The 19,755-nt window shown below is 37.6% G+C and overlaps 1 protein-coding gene across 2 annotated transcripts in view; it reads left to right on the forward strand.

The window, feature by feature from the left end:
- The window catches only part of MRPS27 (mitochondrial ribosomal protein S27), a 48,570-nt gene that overhangs the window by 105 nt on the left and 28,710 nt on the right, over positions 1–19,755 (forward strand). Inside the window, exons 1-4 of one of the 2 annotated variants that reach the window (XM_042804567.1) lie at positions 17–137; positions 2,174–2,251; positions 7,885–7,955; positions 9,946–10,004. In XM_042804567.1, coding sequence (XP_042660501.1) covers positions 74–137; positions 2,174–2,251; positions 7,885–7,955; positions 9,946–10,004 — 272 coding nt within the window. In that variant the 5' untranslated portion in view covers positions 17–73. Of the gene's footprint in view, positions 1–16; positions 138–2,173; positions 2,252–7,884; positions 7,956–9,945; positions 10,005–19,755 lie in introns of those variants that run through there. The other variant, XM_033008692.2, reaches the window with a different exon arrangement.

Genomic DNA, 19,755 nt, shown 5'->3' on the forward strand with positions numbered 1-19,755 from the left:
CGCCCGGGGGCGGAGCGCTCGCAGGCCTGCCCCCCTCCCCTCGCCGCCTCCGCTCGTCTCCTCCCTCCGCGCCATGGCCGCCACCGTGCTCAGGCCAGGCGTGCTGTGGAGCGGCAGGGTGCTCGGCGCCGCGGCAGGTCGGTGGTCCGTTGGCGGGCGGTAGCGGGGCTCGCTACGGCGGCGGGGTGCGGGTGGCGGGGCGGGCTGAGGGACGGCGCGGGCCGGGCCGGGCCGGGCCGCTGGGGATCGGCCGTGGCGGGACGGGCCCTCGAGTCGCCGTGATTGCCTCTGGCTGCGGTGGCCGGGGACGGGAAGCTGTGTGGGGACTTTATCTTCGCCTTTAGACATATATGTGTGTGTATATATATATATATATATTTATATATATATGTAAAATTGGAGACTTGTCTGAGGACGCCGTATCACTAGCATGCCGTGCGGGAGAGTATTCTTGTTTTGCTTTTTTTAAGAGATACTCCGCTTTGCCGGTTTCATAGCTTGATATATTAGGACCTGCCCTTTTGGGTCATGGGAAGCCACACGGGGTTGTTGAGGGCGCCAAACAAACCCGCGGCAGTAAGTGTTCAGCAAAACCTAGTAACTCAGGTGACAGAAGCACGACCAAGACTGTTTTTGAAAAGCCACCTTTCCAAAAATCCTGACCTTTGGCAAGAACTGAACTCACTAATTGTTACTTAAAATGTGGTGATGATAGGTAACTTTATTGTGCCTTTTCAGCTTCCCCAAGCAGAAATTGCTCAGCGCTGTTTCCCGGTAGTTCGATGCCCATGTCGCAAAAACACTGCTCTTTCCTCCGGCGCTGGAGCCTGTCTGCAGTGAACCTGCATGAATAGCTCAAACCTGACTGCCAGCTTACCTGAGCGAAGCACTGTCATGCAGACAGTTGCCTGTGCTATAGCAAATAGGTCTTTAAACCCTCATGCTTACCCTAACGGTGTCCTTAGCTGTGAATGAGCATGCAGAAGTTTATCCTAAAAAAAAACCAAACCTCAGATCTTTTCTGTGCCTCCTTTATCAACATAATGAAAAATAGCCTCAGAAGAAACCCCACCAACCAAACAAAAATACCTCTTCTTCTTTTCCAACTGTTTGGTAACGCATTGTACATATTCTCATAGTCTGACTGCGGAATTCTGTGTACCAGGTCTTTTTGACAAAAATGTGCAAAGGTGTTCAGAGCTGGACTCGTGTATAATTGCATGTCAGAAGGATGATAAGGAGTAAAATTGTTTCAGACCCAAGAATAACAAACTTCTAGTGGCAGCAGATAACTTTTCAGATAAAGGCTTTAAGGTAGTTGCTAAGAATTTCGTGTAGCACAGCAATGTCTTTTTAAAATCCTTAATGTTTGTTAACATTAATATCTGCAGCCTTCAGCATGTATTTCTATATCTTCCTTCAACAAATTTTATCCAGCTGTTCCTCATTCATCTTCCAGGTCTCATCATCTGTGAGTGGTGCACAAACATGGCTTGTTCTTCCAACTGAAGCAATTTCCATTTTGTTTCAAAAACTAGAAAAGTATCTTGAGCAAATTTCAAAGGTGGTACAAAGAGTATTTGGAAAAAAAACTTCCAGAAACATTTGAGTTAACTCTGCAGTTCACAGGAGATGCAAGAAAAGGAGATGGTTAAAAAATTGAGTATTTCCAGATGAGTATATACCTTTCATTTACAGTGAGACAAATCTTTGCAGATGGAAAAAATAGGCATCCAGCAACAGCAGAAAAGCCTTTTTGTGTGTGTTCATATTTTTTGCTTATGCTTTTGTGCCTACATTTAGGCAATTGCTAGCATTTGATTAAAAAGTTATGTGTGCACAAAGCAGCAGTCCTTTATTGTTGTTTGGGTTTTTTTCTGCCTTTACAAATTTATAATTTTCCTAAATACAGAGTTCAGGTTTGAGAATATTTGTTTCATGCTGAAAAAAATCTTAGGGGAAAGCTTTTCTGTTTTAAAAATGACCAGGTAAGGGCTCATCCACGTACAAGGAATCTGAACTGTTATGGTATCTGCTGCTGACAGGTATGTTATAAAGACAGTTTAATGCATCCAACTCAGTAAATGTGACAGAAAAGGGTGATATCTAATAAAGTATTTGTTTAGAGATGTCTAAGCAGCCTGTCTTATGTAGTGATTTCTTTCTTCATTAGGTAGAAGATACCTTCTTTCTGCAGCCTATGTGGACAGCTCAAAATGGGAAAAGAGACAAAAAGAAGAGCATAGCCTGGGTAAGAAAAGTTTGTTTCTTTTTTTCTACTTTGACTAATTAATTGCGACTTGAACTAATTGATGACTAGCTCAACATCTATAAATACTTCAAAATAAAAAAAAATGTGTGGAACAAAATGCTTCTGAGGGTCTTTGTTAAAATCTGCTCAACATGTTAAAAATCTGTCATTTATATTCAAACTCTAATACAGAAGCAAGATAGAATTTGCCCATTTAGTAAATGTTTGGTTTCTACAAGCTTATTTCTTTCTTTCACAAAATCCAAAGCTTTTATGAATGTCTTAGTTTTGTCTCTGACAGTTAAGACTGTCTCCAAGTGTCCTCATCATTGACATTGTTGTAATTGTAATGCCGTGCGAAAGAAAATCTATTCTGTAAGTATTAGAGGGCAATCCTGTTTAAAAACATTTTTTTAAAATAACATTTTCCTCAGAGTTTTACAGGAGGGAAAGTTACATTTCTTGTTAAAATGTTAGACTTTTATTTTGGGGAAAAATGAAACTAAACATTTTTTTTCCACAAAGTTATATTTTAAACTGGGTCTGCATATGGTACTGGGATCCCCCCGTGTGAATTTCATAGCTAAATTCTTAGGATAGATTTCATTTAAAATAACATTCCACTATCTTTTTGCTGACTATGTTAAACAGAAAACATAATGCAAAACATTTTTCCATGCTAAAGATGCATATGCATTATTTTGTATCACAAGTGTTTTGAAGACCCCTTAATGCATAATCTTTGTCTTCCATTTTCCACTCTTGGGCCTCTGAACTGTGTTTGTTAATTGTAAAACAGATTGTGAGGCCGAAAGAAGAACCAGCAGATGAATCTCAAGGGCTTTTGTCCAGCAGGAAAAGGACCAGAGTGGTGGTTTTTATGTACTAATTTGTTTCTGTTAGTTGCCTATAAACAGCTAGATTGGTATTGTCAACATGTTTTACTGTACATGGGCCAGAAACATCTGATGGACACTCATGACTGTAACTTGGATCCTGCAGAGACTGTTAATATCTTGTAACCCTTTACTGCCAGTAGGACTGCTCATGGAGTGTATTTTGGGCTGGAGCCACAGACTAGTGCCCTGGGATGCATTTGAACCAGTCACCTCCAGATGAAAAAGGGTTCTTATTTTGACAAATGTCAAAGGCAATAGAAATCCACTGTAGAAGAAAATGTTGTACAAGTGCTGGTACAGTCCATATTTGGCTTTTCCCAGGTCTGGCAAGACTTTTCGTGACTGTTTGGCAAGCACAGTTTTTGCTGGTGCTCTGCCAATGATCTTGATCCAAAGCAGATGTCTGTTCCATGCTTTTCAAAGGAATGCTTTGCATTTTCATTTTTTATTCACAGAAAAGAGAAAACAAGTTAACACGGTGTCAGCTGTATTAGCATTTTCAAAGAGGAGACAGCCCTGCAGACATCTGCTCTGTAGCTGTCAGTTGCATGGTTGCACATAAAATCTTGTCTGTAGTAGCTGGCGACTGTAGCTAGAGTCAATTCCTTGTATTGAGGAGATGCTCTTTTATTTGTGTGTTTCAAACACTGTTTCAGAACTGTTATTCTGCAAAGCTATGTTGTGAGAATACCTTTAAAGGAAAAAGAAGCCTTTTTGATTTAAATTCAGTTCCATTTCTCTGCTGCAGTGATGTGGTGCCATCCCAGACTCAAACTCATTTACTGTGTCCATATAAGATATGCCTTACTCTCTTCTCTGTAGACTCAGTTTAGTGTTCAAACATGACTGAGTTAAGCAAACTTCAGTACTGAAAAAAGCCTGGGAAAGAACAAAGACTGCATTTTGTGTACAGAAGCACATTTGTTCAAGATGTTAGGAATTGAAAATGTGTTAATTTGGCATTTACAAGCTGCTTGCTGGTAGGAAGATATCTGTCCAGAAGTAATTTGGACTCCACTTATTAAAAATGAGGTATCAAGGAAACAGGAGGCATGGCTGGACTTAGATTCTCCAGTGTTTCATCATTAACAAAGATAAAATTAAGTGATAATAAGCATCTTTATGAAAAGAATAGTAATTACCAGAATCCCTGGGAATGACAGAATCCAAGTGAGACACAAAATGTCTTTTTTTGTTAGAAAAACTCCAGGTACCCAAAGTGGTTTATCTGCAACACCAGGTGGCAGTGCTGCCTTTATAGACTTTAATATTTTCCATTGAAATCCTTCTGTACAAAGCTGTAGGTCTCTCCAGAAGCTGCTAGGGATGTGGAAATACTGAGAGATGTGAAACACATAGATTTGTAAGGCAAAGTACTTGCCTCAGCCTTCCTTTATATTTTAATTTGGTCTTTAAAATAAATCAAGACTTTATGTGGAAGATAAAATGTTAGCCTGTGAGTTAAGGTATTAGCTCTGCCCATCATTCCCAGGACAGGTAAACTTTGCATCACCATTGCATCCACTTTCCCATTGCTGCCCCATTGCTGGAATTTCAAACCTGTCCTGGATGGACTGCTTCTAAGCATAAGAGGGTAGTGACCTTGCATGGTGGCCAAATATGCCGCTTGTTGATGTGACTGTGTCGTGTGGATAGGTACACACTGTGAATCAAGCTGAAACTGTTGTCTTCGTAGGCCAACAAACTAGTATCAGTTTTCATAACCACTGAGGTGAGGGTATTTTCCCAGTCATTGTCCTGAATAGCCCTGTTGTAGGCAGCTAGACACTGAGTTGCTATGCAAAAATGAAAATAAACGTGAACATGAAATCTCAGATACCAATATTCTAGACACAACTGTGACATCATGTCCAGAAGTTAAATGACCTCAGCTCAGACTTAGGGTTTATTTTGTTAGTTTGCTTAAATCCATGAGGTTCTGCAATATGCAGAAATATGTCCTTAGAGAAATAAGTTTTGTAAAAGTTAATCTCAAAAAATTGTATTTTTAGGCAATGTTTATGAGAGATAATATACACTAGTGTCCTCTTTTGTAATGACTATCAGGTAAAAGCACTTACAACATGTATCTGCTAGAATGTGCATAGAATTTTGTTTTGGCCATTAAAACATTTATTTGGTTTAGACACCAATGTGAGCACTCAAGTTTTACCGCCAACAGTGCTAAGAGACTTGGGCATTCCCATTCTTGCATTCTTGTACTTTTGTCAGGATCTTTTTAACTAAAAAGCTGCTTTAATCTCGCTTATTGAATAGCAACTTATGGAGGAAACTTGGTTTACAAAAGGTAGGTGAGTTATTTGAAATCATGAATATGAGAAAAACCGTCTGGTTTTAAGTGCTCTTCACAGAAGACAAACCAGGAAATAATTACTTGCTGCAAATTATTCATATCTAGAGAGTACAGCAGAAATGACAGTTTGTCTGGAAACAAAGCTAAATTTCCCATTAACTCGATTTGTCTTCCATTCTTTAAGGTTTAATCAGTTTTCATTTTATTGTGACTCTTACAGTGGAGCTGATAGCTAAGTGCTTCATGTTACATTCCATGCTAAAGTTCTGATGCAGAGTTCCAGCTTTGTAGACAGCATAAAAGGTCAATCATTAAAATTCTGTGTGAGAACTCTCCCAGAGGAGGTTTGTGCATAAATGGCCAACAGTCTTGGGATCTTGTACTCATAGCATTGTGTTCATTTGGTTTATATTCTACTTAGGTACTCAGTGTTTCCTGAAATGGGCTCTTTACCTTCCTGAGCACCTAGACAAAACTTTCAAGCTCAGATGTTGAGTATGGCCCCAAATGGTCTTAGGTATCACCTTCCAGTTTTCAGAGAGTAACAATAATAGTTCTGTAATAGATAAATGAACTCCCAACCTATGCAATTGTCTCTCAGGTCCACATTGCTATGTCATCAAACATAGCAGATTTTGGAGTGAATGCTTTCTTCCAGCTGTCTCGAAATGCAGATGAAGAATGTTGGATGACAGTTGTCCTAGTATGTTTAGGCAAGGATCTAGCTAGTTCTTTGTTCCCAAGTAGTTGGCTTGACCGAAGCATCTGCTCTCTCTAACTTGTAGCACTACTGGGAATGCCCCCAAAGTCTTTACCTATGTGCTCCATCATGACCTTTGTGAGTGCTGGAGGGACAGGTAATAGAGAGTCAAATACAGACACTTCTTGAAAGGATATTCCCACAGAAATTTCTTTACCATTAAAAAAGTTGATCCATTATTTCAGTGGTTCTCTGGCATAGCATGGCCTTGGTGTACCACGACAGATCAGCATCCTGTGTTGTATTTTGTAGGAGCTGGTACTTTCCTCAGTAATTTTGTCCCAGATTTCTCTTTGCTTTTATGGTCATGAAATGCTTGCCTATCCTCAGCCAGACATAAATGCTCGTTTTGTGTTTTGAAGAACACCTTAGAGTGCCTCAGGAAGAAATACTGCTATGTGACAGACAGCAGCATTGTACAGACTAAAAGTCGACCATTTTATTCCAAATCAAGACTCTTGTGGTACCAGAACTGTTTCTAAACTGATGAATAGTGATATCACTTGTTCTGTGGACAGAACATACATGGACTATATCCTTGGGAGACACAGCGTGTTACTGGTGCAATGCTGCTTCCAGCCCCTATCAACTTTACTGGAGTAGAAGGCTTAGTCAGTTCTGATGCGGTGCTGCAAGTTTTGCTCACCTCACATTTTATTGACAGCTATGGAGGTTGGATCACCTTTTTGGAAAATGAATTGTATAACAAGCCAAGCAATCATCTCTTGAAGGATGGCCAATGGGACTAACTGAGAGGTGTCAAAGGAGAGGCTCATTTAAGTAGCAGTTGTAGTCTTGGGATGCAAAGGATGAAGCAAGATGCTAATGGTGCAGAGAGGGTGTGTTGGATTCCTGGTCCTGGAAGATGCAGGAGAATAGAAGAAAAGAATATGATTGAAGTCTCCTAAGTTTTATAGACAGAGTATCATCAGTTCATGTCTCAGCTAAGAATCAAACAGCTGACACTAAGTGTACCATAAACAGCTTACTCTTCCTGAGTCATCATTATTTTCCAGGAACAGTACAAAACTAAAATTCATTTAACTTCCAATTAAATTCATTAAAGGCAGTGGTTGGCTACCTGTTCAACAGTCAGAAGTTTGAAGTTCCTGTATTAATATTGTTTTACGACTGCTGGAGCAGAATGCTATAATGTTAATAAGGTATTGGCACAATGCCCGGTTTGATTAACAGGATTTCTTTGGATGGCTGTTTGTGAGTACGGTTTATCAGTATGGTACTGCTTGTTTCTCTGTCTCACTGTTTTAGCATAAAATAAAGGACAAACCCATGCCAAAAGCACTGTCCAACATATGCTAAGCTTGAAAGTGTGAATTTTAAGGACATCTGCTCAATTTTTTTCTATGAGTTATGCTAGTTACACTAATTTTGTCCAACACATTATAGGGTAGTTTGTTTTTTTTCCCCTCTTCTTTTTACTAAGCTAAAATCATGTTGAGAGCCTTTCCATGTATTATTTTCTGAAGTATTTAACAATAATTGAAAGTATTGTTTTCATACAGCTTCAAAATGAGATGTTAACAAGGAACCAGAATTTTATTTCCTTGACAGAGGTTCTATTTTAGGTTATATGATGGCGCTCTGCAGATTTTCCTGTAAAGCCAGTTGATTAAACATACTCATTTTCTTTTTTCTCCAGCTGACTTAGCCCACTTAATGGACAGAACCTATGAAAGAAAGCTGCCTGTCAGCTCTTTGACAATAGGCCGGGTAAGGAAATAAATCCCAATCATAAAGTGATGGAAATGACAGTGGAATGCTTATGAAATCAAGTGAGCTGAGAGGGGATAAATGGTATCACCTCTGCTGGGAGTTCTGGGATCATAAATGTCTTGTTATACTGTTAAATTGCTGTGTAAAGCTGTTTTATTGTCACTTTGTACTCATTAATTAGTACCTGGACTGTGTGGTCTTCAAAACAGAAATAGGCTTTTTCCCCCTCATAAAATCGGGACTTACTGTTACTGACCTATGTGTTTTCTTAATATATGTTCCCTGCCTTCCTGTGGTTTCTTAGTGAGAGCTTTAACACCCCCTCAGGCACTTTATAAGAACTGAGGTTACTAAGGGACTGCAGTGAATTAGCACACTGCCTGTCTGCATACATCTTCCTCTGCTTCCACGCTCCTTTCAGAGTGAGACAGAGGTAGATATATTTTGCCTCCACAGTTTTCTTTCCTTGCCTAAGCAGACTGAAGCAGGACAAATGCTAATGTAGGATAAATGAAGCCATATTTTTTTCTGGAATTAGTAACCAGTTCCATCCTCTGCATGGGTTAATCTGGGGAGGGGGAGTGAAATCAGAAATGTGAGATATGCTTTTAAGTTCTCTGTGTAAATGAGTGTACTGAAGAAGGAGAATAAATATGTCACTTGTTTTTTTTTTTTTTAAACAAACGAAAAAACCCACCTAATTTTGATCTTCAAAATTATCTAGAAAAGCTTAGTCACCACCCTGGTACCTTAGTAACACCACTAATTAGGATCATTGGCACCACTAGCTGAGGAGCCACAGAACATTCTGTACAGTTACAAGATCAGACATTTACACAGATCAAACATTCTTGATCATTGCTTCTGAGACAGTGTCCGTGGGGGAAATGGGTGTTCCTCTCCTTTTTATTACTTCATCACCTTTATTCCTTTCTTTCATGTTCCTGCTTTAGGCTGACCTCTTCCCTGGAGAAGTGGCATTTTCAGATTGTCTAACAGCCCCACTTCCTAATACCTGGAGCTCACATCAGATTCTTATTTTCTAAAATGTAAATAAAGCACACAGGCATGCTATTGCTACACTCAAAAGATGAGACCTGCATGTATACAGCATGCAAGGAGAGTTAAAAAACTGGAGAGCAAGTACCAGTCAGCTGAAACTATTATTTTTAGCTTATGCTTAGGATAAAGAGAAGTACTGACCTTGAGAACATGTTTTTTATATAATTTGAGTTAAAAGTATTACATTGGGAAGACTCTGGATTGTTCCAGCATCTTTATGCTTATGTGACTAAAACCTACAGGAAGACAGGATTCACTGTTACCATAAGACAAAGTTTGGTTGAAAACTTGGCTTTTATTTAAGTAGTTGATAGCACTGGGAATTTTGGAATATTACCTGGAGTAGGCAAGGTTTTAAATGAGAGGAGAATTGTTCTTTATGGCATGGACAGTGATTTTTTTTCTTACTGTTATTTATACACGTGGTGAAATACAAAATGCTGTTGCCCCTGTCTTTCAGAATTTATAGTATGAATAGGGACAACAGGGAAATTTTAAGGAAAAAATACTTGATAGAGAAGTAAGGCGTGTTCAGACTCACTCAAAATTGGGGAGAAAAAAATGTAAGGAACTGAATGTGTTCTCAAATTCAAAGGATGTGATTAAAGAACAAAAAATTCAGAGATGAGCAGCAAAAATATGGGGTACTGTGCTATATGAACATAATTCTGACATGGTCTCCATGTTTTCGAGGTGCATACTGTTTTTTAGATGAGGAGGGGAGTTGTCTCAGTTTAAAAAGAGTTGACTTTTAGCAGTCTAGAAGAAACCTCAGTTAGGTGTAAGCAAAGGCTTGAAGACTTCCAGTAATGTCAGACACCTAAATATGTCAAAAAAATGTACTTTGTTTATTGAAGTGGCATTTGCTTCTAATATGCTTTGTGAATACTTCCTCTGAAGCTTCTATTTCTTATTTTTTAATCAGTTTGTTGACAACATTTCTTCACGAGAGGAAGTGGATCAAGCTGAATACTACCTTTACAAGTAAGCATATTTTCTCCTGAACATCAACATTGAGACATACAAGTAAATGACATGAAGGCTTGCCCTTTTAAGACTTTGACCCTTCCAGCTTACTGGCTTTGATTTCTCTTTAGCAAAATATGTGCAACTACTTGTCTTACAGCTCACAGTTAAGGGCCTTTGTGGTAGCTTCTCCTTTGGTTATGACTGCCGTCCTTCTGGACCTCTGACATTGACTCCTGTCAAGCACATTAGTCAGAGCTACTGAACAGTTCATACAACCTCCAGCTATGAATTATGTCAGAGATGCTGAAGTTATAAGGAATTTTGTTTGTTTACAGTTTTACTTTCTGATACTTTTTTTGTGTTCTAAAACATATTTTAACTAAATTTGCTATATGGATATTTGCATGTGCAAGTGTAGGACTCAAGGAAGGTTGTTTCCTTAGAATGAATGGAAATGAGAATGGGCATGCTATGGTAGTGATCAAGTCAGAAACTCTAAATGAAGTATAGCTTTAGTTTTTGTCCCCTTAATACTTTATGTTCCCCAGATAAGCTCTGTAGTGCACCTTATGCATGGGTCATTAGTGTTTTCTGCAACTATTTTAGTGTTGAGTGAATTGTATTGGGTACCTTTTCTGCTAGTGTCAGGTTGCTTGCTTGCTTGCTTGATTCAGGTCAATACATCTCAATATCAACTTTAAGAGGGCAATAATTCTTGCTGATAACTAAAATAAATTAGTTCTTTTATGGATGATTGCACACACATTTCGAGAGCTAAGTTTCCTGATGGAGTAACTCATCCTATCAAAATGCATGAGAGAGCACATTTACAAATAATGTCAAGTTGTCATTTGTGAGTAATAATGATTGTTATTTTAATAAAGAAGTTTACTGGATGACTGTTTTAAGTATACGCATAGTTGTAAGTACATGACTATGTTAGACTTGAGATGTCTCTGATTCTCTGGTACCTCTGGGGTAGTATCTGAACCTCAGAGCCTCAAGATAGAAACAAGAGAAACCTAGTTTGATAATACTAGCAATATCCTGTAATAAAAAAAGAAAAGGGGGAAGAAAAATCTCTCGCAGAGAGGAGGTTAGTGGAGCTTTCATTCATTCTGATCAAGATTTCACTAGGCGTGTTAGAATCTGTGGTCAGAAATCAGTTTTCCATCCTGCAACAGGTGAGATGAAAACAGGAGATCGTAAAGTCAGTTTAAGGCACGCCCTTGTTTTTGTTTTACAGATGTGCTATTAATACCTTTTAAGATTGTAACATACATTGTGTCATGCAGACTTAAGTTCTCTGTGATGGACTTGGGCCCTGTAGGGTATGGGATGCCAAGAGACCTTTGAATGCCTTAACACCAAAAGGAAAATGTGGTAGTTTAATTGCTGAGTCTCAAAATTGTACAGATAAAATCCAGTTAGTCAGAGTGAGATGTTCATACATAATGTGTCTTACAGGTTTGTTCTTTTAGAAAACGAGGTTCCGAGAGAGCGGCAAAAATTAGAAGCATAGGAAACATTCCGTAGCAAGAGGGAGAGAATAGAATGGGAATCTCTAACATCTAAATATACTTCCCACCCTTCATCTGTGCCTGGTTAGTACATCTGTTTAAAATACAGGGGTTTTATCCTTAAAAATACATTCTAAAGGAGAGATTGTCAGTTCAAAAATAATTACAGTTATTTACTGTTTCTCTAAGAAATAATTCACCTGCAACTGGTCAGAGTATAGTTATGTACACATCAAATATGATAATTCATAACTGATACAGATTTTGGTAGTTTTTGTGGAGATAATAGAAATACTGATGTGTCGCATGTCTTGTGAGACATACTTTGATTGGAATTTTTCTTGTTTGTGTCCCTGTAATGCTGCTTTATTTTGGTATTGCAAAATGCTTAGTCTTTTGGTGCTGTTAGCATCAGTTTTCCAGGAGACTTCTTTCCAGCATGATCTTTGAAACTGTTCTCAAAATGCATTTATATGCAGGTAGTGAAACATGTAGCGAGGTCCATAATTCATGTGAAAATGTAAAAATCTCAATTATAACATCAGCTTCCCTTTCAAATGAAAATAAGCATGCCAGCTTCAGGAAATAGGAGATGTGGTTTGTATCCGCAAGGCCCTTTTTATTGTTCTTTGCATTTTGTACTTATGCTGGAGTTCAAATAAAGGACATGTTTATAAAGATACCTCTTTGCAGCGGAGAGGATATTTGACACAGAAAAAGTCTGGAAAATTGACCACACCATCAGTCATAAAGGAGATGATGGAGAGTTAAGAAACAGAGAAGTTTTGACAAGAAATCTCTTTTTCTGGTTTATTGAGAAACAGTTCAAAGCACAGTTTTTGTACTTTATGTATGGAACATAAGCTTCTAAAAAAAGAGAAAAGCAGTATCAACAAAAAGCTTTTTTATATCTTCTAAGGTATACAAATCCATTGTGAGCACATGACATGCATATGGCCTGGTAGGTTGTCTGTATGTGCTTTTGCCTGAACGTAAATAAGCAGAATGCTCCCAGAGTCCTGTGTTTTTCCCCTTAAGTGCTTGTAGAATATAAGGGGGAGATTTTGATGTCTCTCTCCAGTGTTGGTTGCCTCTGGCAATCTGAGATGAAGGGTAGTCAGTTCCAAGTCCCCTACAAGGTTGTAAGATGTTCCTGGTACTAAAGGGCAAACTGTGCCTGTGGGAAGAACCAGAGGAAAGTAAATGGCATTTCCATGCTCTCTTGAGTGGGTTTTTCCTGGAGATGGGGGTGCCAGAACCTGTAAACTTTGTAGACTGGAGGCTTTCCTTGTAGTGTGTCAGGCAGAACATAGTTTCAAAAAGTAGCATTCTGGAGCATTACCATAATGCATTTAGGGTCCTGAAATACAATATACATATTATATTTAGACCTGTTTCAACTGTCCATGCTTTTAAAGCAGTGGCTCTTCCAGCCATACAGTCTCCACAGAGGATCTTGAGGTCTCAAGAATAGCTGTGTGGAAACTGCTATGCTACATTGTGGAACATGTCAGTAAGATGGTAAAGGCCATTTTGAGGCATGACGTCATGTGCTTTCAGTGCTCCTCTTTTTGTTCTCTTCTGAATACCTCCCCCCCTCTGTTAACTGTCAGACTTTAAGAAATCCTTTCATCTCCTAGGATCCCAGCAGAAATTCTAATCAGAATGCAGAGCATTTTTCAGCCATATCAAAGACCTGCAGTTCGCCTTACTTTGTCCTGTCTCACTGAGATGTCACTGTTTCACACTTCAGGGTGTTTTTCATATGATAGAAACATTAGCATAATGGAGAGAGGTTTTGTGGTGAGGTAACTCTGCTGATTCTGTATATAGTTTTTATGCCAGCAAAGATTTTCAATGTGTGTGAAAGCAGTCGTGGAAGTTTTATGTTGAGATTCTGAAGGAGGATTTTTAATTGCATTAAACCCATGTGTAGAAAAAAGTATATATGCTGTCTGTAACATGTAAATGTTTCTGTGTGTGTATGCTCTGCAAATTATTGCACAACCTACCTTGATTGACAATTGCTTTTTTGGAAATTGCATTATTACTCCAGATTTCAGGATTTATTACCTGGTGTTGATACTTGATTATAATTACAAAATGAGACAATAGCAAACTATTGGAAGTTATTCTTAGCTATGCTGTTACGTCTTTCATGGTAGCAAGTTACAGTTTTGAGGCCTGATTTCAGCCGTTAAATCATTTCGGGATGATAGTGGTCTCCATATATATGAAATTGTGCTTATTCCTTATAATGCCAGTATATCAGTAGATAGTCCAACACCACATAAAAAATAAGTTTCACATGCACTGTTCCTAGCTGCATGTCTGTTCTGTGGGTACAGAAATTGCAGTTTTTGATACTTTCATGCCAATCAAGCACTTCAGCATCTGAAAATGTTCAGTTACTCTAAATCATTGCTTGTCATAAGTGATCATAATGGACCAAAAAAAAAAAAAAATTTACTCTTTAAATATACTTCGCATGTCATTCATTCCCCCAATATGATATTTTGTTTCTGTGTATAAATCTACAGGATGTAATAAATATCATTAACCTCTTCCAGCACAAATAGAAAAATGAAAAGAGATGTAGACAGAATCAAACAACAATTTAATTCTTCCTTTGAGATGTTTTCATAGTCCTAAGGCTGTAGCTGACACAGACTTCATCAGATCATCAGGTCTTGGGTTTTGCTCTCTCCAGTGAAATATGTGGGTAGGAAAAAAAAGAATTATAAAAATAAATGGGTCAGAAATATTTGCCTATTATTAAAGTTATGCAGCAGTTATGTTTTGAAATTATATTGAGAAGTGTTGGAAGCATCTGAGAGAAAAATACACTTTTTAGCCAGAATGGTTTTACCAGTTTGGATACCTGCCTCAGCTGAGCAATCCAAAATAACTTCATTTGCAGAAGATCTGGCCTGCTCTTTGGCAGGTTGGGAGGCACAGGGAAGGGGACCATCAGAGAGATTTTACTGTATTAGAATGTTTCAGTAATCTGCACGTGAATGACAGAAATACCAGTGTTTAATGAATGCTATTGCATTATGGTGGCCAGTGTGTGATTCTACTTCATGGGAGGGAACTGTTGGTCACTGTCCAAGCTAGTGCTGTCAGATGTAAGTGTTTTTGTTTTAGAGACTCTGCTGCTTTACTGGCTCTAGCATTCCCTCATTTCTGCACAGAGGGGCACATGTGCTTAACTTTCCCTGTCATCTTTAATAGTTTCCTCTGTTGTCATTATCTGTCCATGGTTTGTCAGAGTCTGAGCTATAGGAATCTTTGGAGAAAATAGCTAGCAACTGCATTTCAGAACCCAGAACCAAATTTCAGTGAGCCTAATCCTGTAACATCTCATTCAAGTAGTTGTGCTCCATCAGTGTAACTGTGCTGTAAGGGTGGGAGAACCATCAGTAAAGATAAAATACTGAAAAGCATTCAGAAAGATCTCTTCCTGTAACACAGGCCTTTTCAGTCATCTGCTTTTCATAGTTCATCTGTCCTTCTGTATACACTTTCCTTTAAGCTTGGCAGAAACAGGACAAGAATTTTTTTAGGCACTGCATATCAGAAAAATTTGGAAGACTTTCCTTCAACACTGATACTTTCTTTTTTTCATGTCGCCAACCTTTCTATTTAAAATAAGGGAAAAAGAAAGATTCTTCTACAAACAGAATGAATATATCAACCTTAGAGGGAACCCCCCCAAAATATTTCTGGAGTAGATAGATAAAGCCAGTCAGATTCAGAAATGGAAGGAACTGACTTAGTCCGCACCCTATATAGATACATTTTTCGTTTAATATTGGGAGAAAAGCTTTCGTTACTATTCTTGTAAGAAAATAATATTAGCAGAATTTTCGTATCTTTCAACAGTATCTTTCTTGACAACATCTCAAAGGATTCTATTGTAGATAGTATTAGAAGTAGGCTGATATACAATGTGAGCAGTAATTATTTAGGACCAGACCTTGAATGTTGTACTGGTTATATGTTGATGGAGAAAAGGCAATTTTATCTCAGAATTTGACTCATACTCACCTTAAAGATCAATTTTGCTATATCCAGTGGCATTCTAAAGGTTGTTTTGTAAATTCCTGCACCAGCAAAAAGCCTGTCTGGTGGCAGAACTTGCATTATATTTTAGAAATACTGAAAGTCTAGACAGAGGTTAAATTGCAGCCAAAAATGTAGAGCGTGAGCTGGTCATATGAATACAAATGACCAAGACAGAGTAAAGCCTTTTATAAGCTCCAGAATTTAAAACACAAACACATGCATAGAGATTTATTCATTTGCTAGCTTTGATGACTAATAATTGTAAAGATATACTTGAGAATTAACCCCCTCCATCTTTCCCTGAAAGGAACTTAAGATTCCATGACAGCCCCTGAGCAGTAATGGCAGACAGAGCCAGACAGCAGTTCCAAACACATGTAAACAGAAGAAAAAAGCATATAAGGTTATTATTTTTGTTGAGTTCCCTCTCTTACAGCTTTTCTAAGTAGTGTTAAATAGTACAGCAATGTTTTCCCTTTAAGTAATGTTGAAGATGGTAATTACTAGCATAAAAACCTGAATGTTTTATTAGGCTTACAACCATACCCAGAGCTGCCATGATCCCTTCTTCGGGAACTGCTAATTGTGTGGTTATTGTATCCATTAGCCTAAATAATTTCTATACGATGCAAGTATTTATTCTGTTTTGAATCAAAATAAATACAGCAGAAAAAATAATTATGAACTACATTGTTAAGGAATAATCTTGACACAGTGTAGACCAGAGGTGTCTTATTACAAATAGGTCGATTAGAATTAGAATTATTTGAATTGTTGAATTTGATCTCAGTTTAAATCAGCAAGCAAGAATCCTTAATTCAAATAAAAGACTTCAATTATGTTTCATGTTTATGATTCTATTTATCTTTCTAAGGAAAGCCTTATTGTCGTTTCCTGGTAAACCTTTAAACCATTTTGATTTTCTTTGAAATTATTTTACTAAATTTGGAACCATTTTTTTACAGAGCAAAGAGACAATCGTTTGTAGGTGCCCTATTTATTTACAGGTTTAATTTATGTATTTGATTATCTTTTAAAAAATAAATGTTTACCAGAATGGTGTTTTCATGGATGTGGACAACTCTCTTGAGAAAGAAACTTCAATGAAAATATTACTTACCTGCAAATGCACACATTTTAATGGTTATGTAAGCATTAATTATACTAGATACAAGATGGAATGCATTTATCAGAACATGTTTTGCATTTAAAACTTATCAACTACAGGAAATCTTGATTTTATTTGGTGAAGTTAACAGATTCTTGAGATGTCAGGATTTTACTATTTGTAAGTAAAGTTGTATTGTAAGATGCCAGGTTTTATTCTTCTTTTATTTAGTAGAGGCATGCATGTGTTCATGCTGTTTTCAGTCACAGGTTACTCATTATTGAGTTGAACTAAACATAAGATAGGAGAATAAGGAATATATTATGATTGCAGCTGTAGAAAGGGCAACAGTCATTAAAAATTCTTCTTTCAGTTGCTTAGCTAGTAACTTTCTCTAGTCTGTGGTGTCCTGCTAGTAAAATTAGCTGTAAAATATATGTTTCTTGAGGAAAAAAAATAGTTAATACAAAATATTGAATTGGGGGGGGGGGGGGGGGAGTAGTGAGCAGTTTATTTCTAACAGAAATTCTGTTAATTTTTTCTTAGTTTTAACTTACTGAGTCACACTACTGAGTAGCACTGGATTGTGTTGTGAGCAAAAGTGAGGGTAGCCATTCAAATGAAAACATTAGGCTATTTTAACTTAATCTAATCTTCACACACCAGGTATAAAATGACAAAATAGTCTAACAATGGGAGGGCGTTTTTCCTATACTTTGGGAAATACAGGTTTTTCTGCTGCTGCGACCAGCATGTATTCAAAATGCTGAATGGTTTAAATGTCACAAGACAGAGGAGTAAGTACAAAGTTAAAAGACTTCTAGATGAGGCAGAAAATATCTTAGGAAAGTCAGTGCTTGTGATTATTTTACTGTAATCAGTAGTAAAAGAGAGACTAAAGGCAATTTATGAGGTAAGTTATGGTGTTGATTTGTTGTCATTAGTGATGTTTTTTTATGGGGTGAATCAGAGTATTCATGGCTTAGATGGACTGTGCAAGCAACTGTGAATGAGCTTCTGATAAGATGAAGACAAGTATTTTATTGAAAATGGATTTTTAAGAACAGGATGAGTATTTATCGCTTGGACGTGGTTTTGACTTTGTCAGTTTTGTTCTGGAAAAGTTTACATTAGAAGCTGGGGAAGAAAGTTACACAGAAAGTAGTGATGGCTCTCTAGTGTCCTGATGTTGGGTATAGGAGTTGCATAGCCTGCCACAGCTGTTATGGTGGAAGTATATCTTGGGTTGAATGTACATGTTGTAAAGCTGATCCACTTACCTGAGTTCACTCAGGATTTTCTGTCTTAATTGTTTTCTCTTATTTGTAACTAAAAGTAATGCTTGTAAGAAAGTGGGACTGGAGAACCACAAAGAAGGTGAAATGTTTTAAAACATTCTGGGCCATGTTATACTGTAGGTTATCATGGAAAGGGATTTTTGTCTATCTGTTTTCTACTGATTTTTTTTTTCTTTATAATGTTTGAAAGAAAAGTTTCTCCAGGAGACTAATATGAGTGGTAGCAATTTACCTATACAATCAGTTTCATGACACTACTGGTTTTCTACCATGGAAATAATATCCGCTCTTGCAGAGTGCATGGAAACAGAACTGGAACCGAAGTATCTCTTTGACATTCCACCACATGAGAATTCCTATTCTGCACCACCTTTATTAAGATTGTCAGTATGGTTGAAAGATGGCCAGTCATGTGCTGGAGAGAAGGACAAAGGCACTGAAGTATTTTTTCCTGTGTTACCTCAGCCAACATATGACATGCAAGGCTCATGTGCCTTTCCAGTGAGAATTTCCCTTCATCTTACTGTATATAAGGGAAAAGCTGTATGATCTTAATTTTAGAAAAATCATTGTTGTATATAAGCTGTTGTGTTCCACAAGGTGTGTAGGATGAACACAGTCTGATCAAGCACATAAAAAAGGCCTGCACCATCTTACTGGATTTCCTACTAGTAGAGAAAAGTGTTCTGTGCTTTGTTGGTAACAGTGAAGATGTTCTACTAAGGTACTCTGCTGGATCATAATACTGTTGTGTTGTGCTCTGAGAATATCTGTGGCTTGATGCATGTTGAGGCATAATATGTAGTAACAGGTAGCAGATGTGATGCAGGTTCTAGAAGGTGAAAGCCTTGGGAAATTGAGATAATGTTAAGGTGACCATGGTAAGGATGAAATAATGCAACACAGGTATAGATATTATCTTCTTTTGTTCTATTTTTCACCATTATAGACAAATAGTTATTAAAAAAAAAAAATCAAAATTACTGTGACAGGGTGGAGATCTGCTTTAGCATACATCTTTCTTTAGATAACAAACAACTGAATGTTAATTTTCAAATAGCTGGCTGTTTTTATTTACAGGAATGGATGTTAATGCTTCTATAGGAGTAAAAATGTTTGGTCAACAATAAGTTATCAAGACATTTAGAAAATTATCTGATTATATCCATCAGGCCGTAGATTTCTTTTTTGATCCCAGTAATAAAGACATTTGAAAAGACAGCTGATGTTGCTTGATTCCAATGGGTCATTTTTTCTAAATAATTCCATCTTCTTCATAAATGTCCAAAAACATTAGAGTGAAGAACAAAAATTAAAATAAGCAGGCACATTTATTTAACTTTTATGGCTGCTTATTTCTGCATATACATTCATGCCTGTGAAAAACTGTTCTATTCCTTAAGGGTTGAAGAAGCTTGTATTGCAAACAGACCCACAAAACAATGCTTTGCTGTAATTGAATAGTGATACTGATGAGCAAAGGTCATAATTTAAATTTTCTTGAGGTCATTTCTAAGGTTATTACTCTCTCTTTTTGTTTTCAGGAATGGGAGATTAAGGTACAATTTTCTGAATGTAAGGTGGCCAGTAGCAAGGTGAAAAAAATGGTTATTCAGGATGCCTACTTTTGGGGGTTTGGGGTTTTTTTTGAGTTGTTCTAATCCTTCTTTAATAGGAGCTATTTTTAAAGCTGCATTCTCCAGATATATGTCCTGTCTATTGGAATGAGGCCAGATGCATTTTCAGTGCTACTCTGTACCAAGTGCTCCAGT

The sequence above is a fragment of the Tyto alba genome, unplaced genomic scaffold (assembly GCF_018691265.1).
Source record: "Tyto alba isolate M040663 unplaced genomic scaffold, T.alba_DEE_v4.0 Super-Scaffold_42, whole genome shotgun sequence".
In the NCBI taxonomy this organism is placed as follows: domain Eukaryota; kingdom Metazoa; phylum Chordata; class Aves; order Strigiformes; family Tytonidae; genus Tyto; species Tyto alba.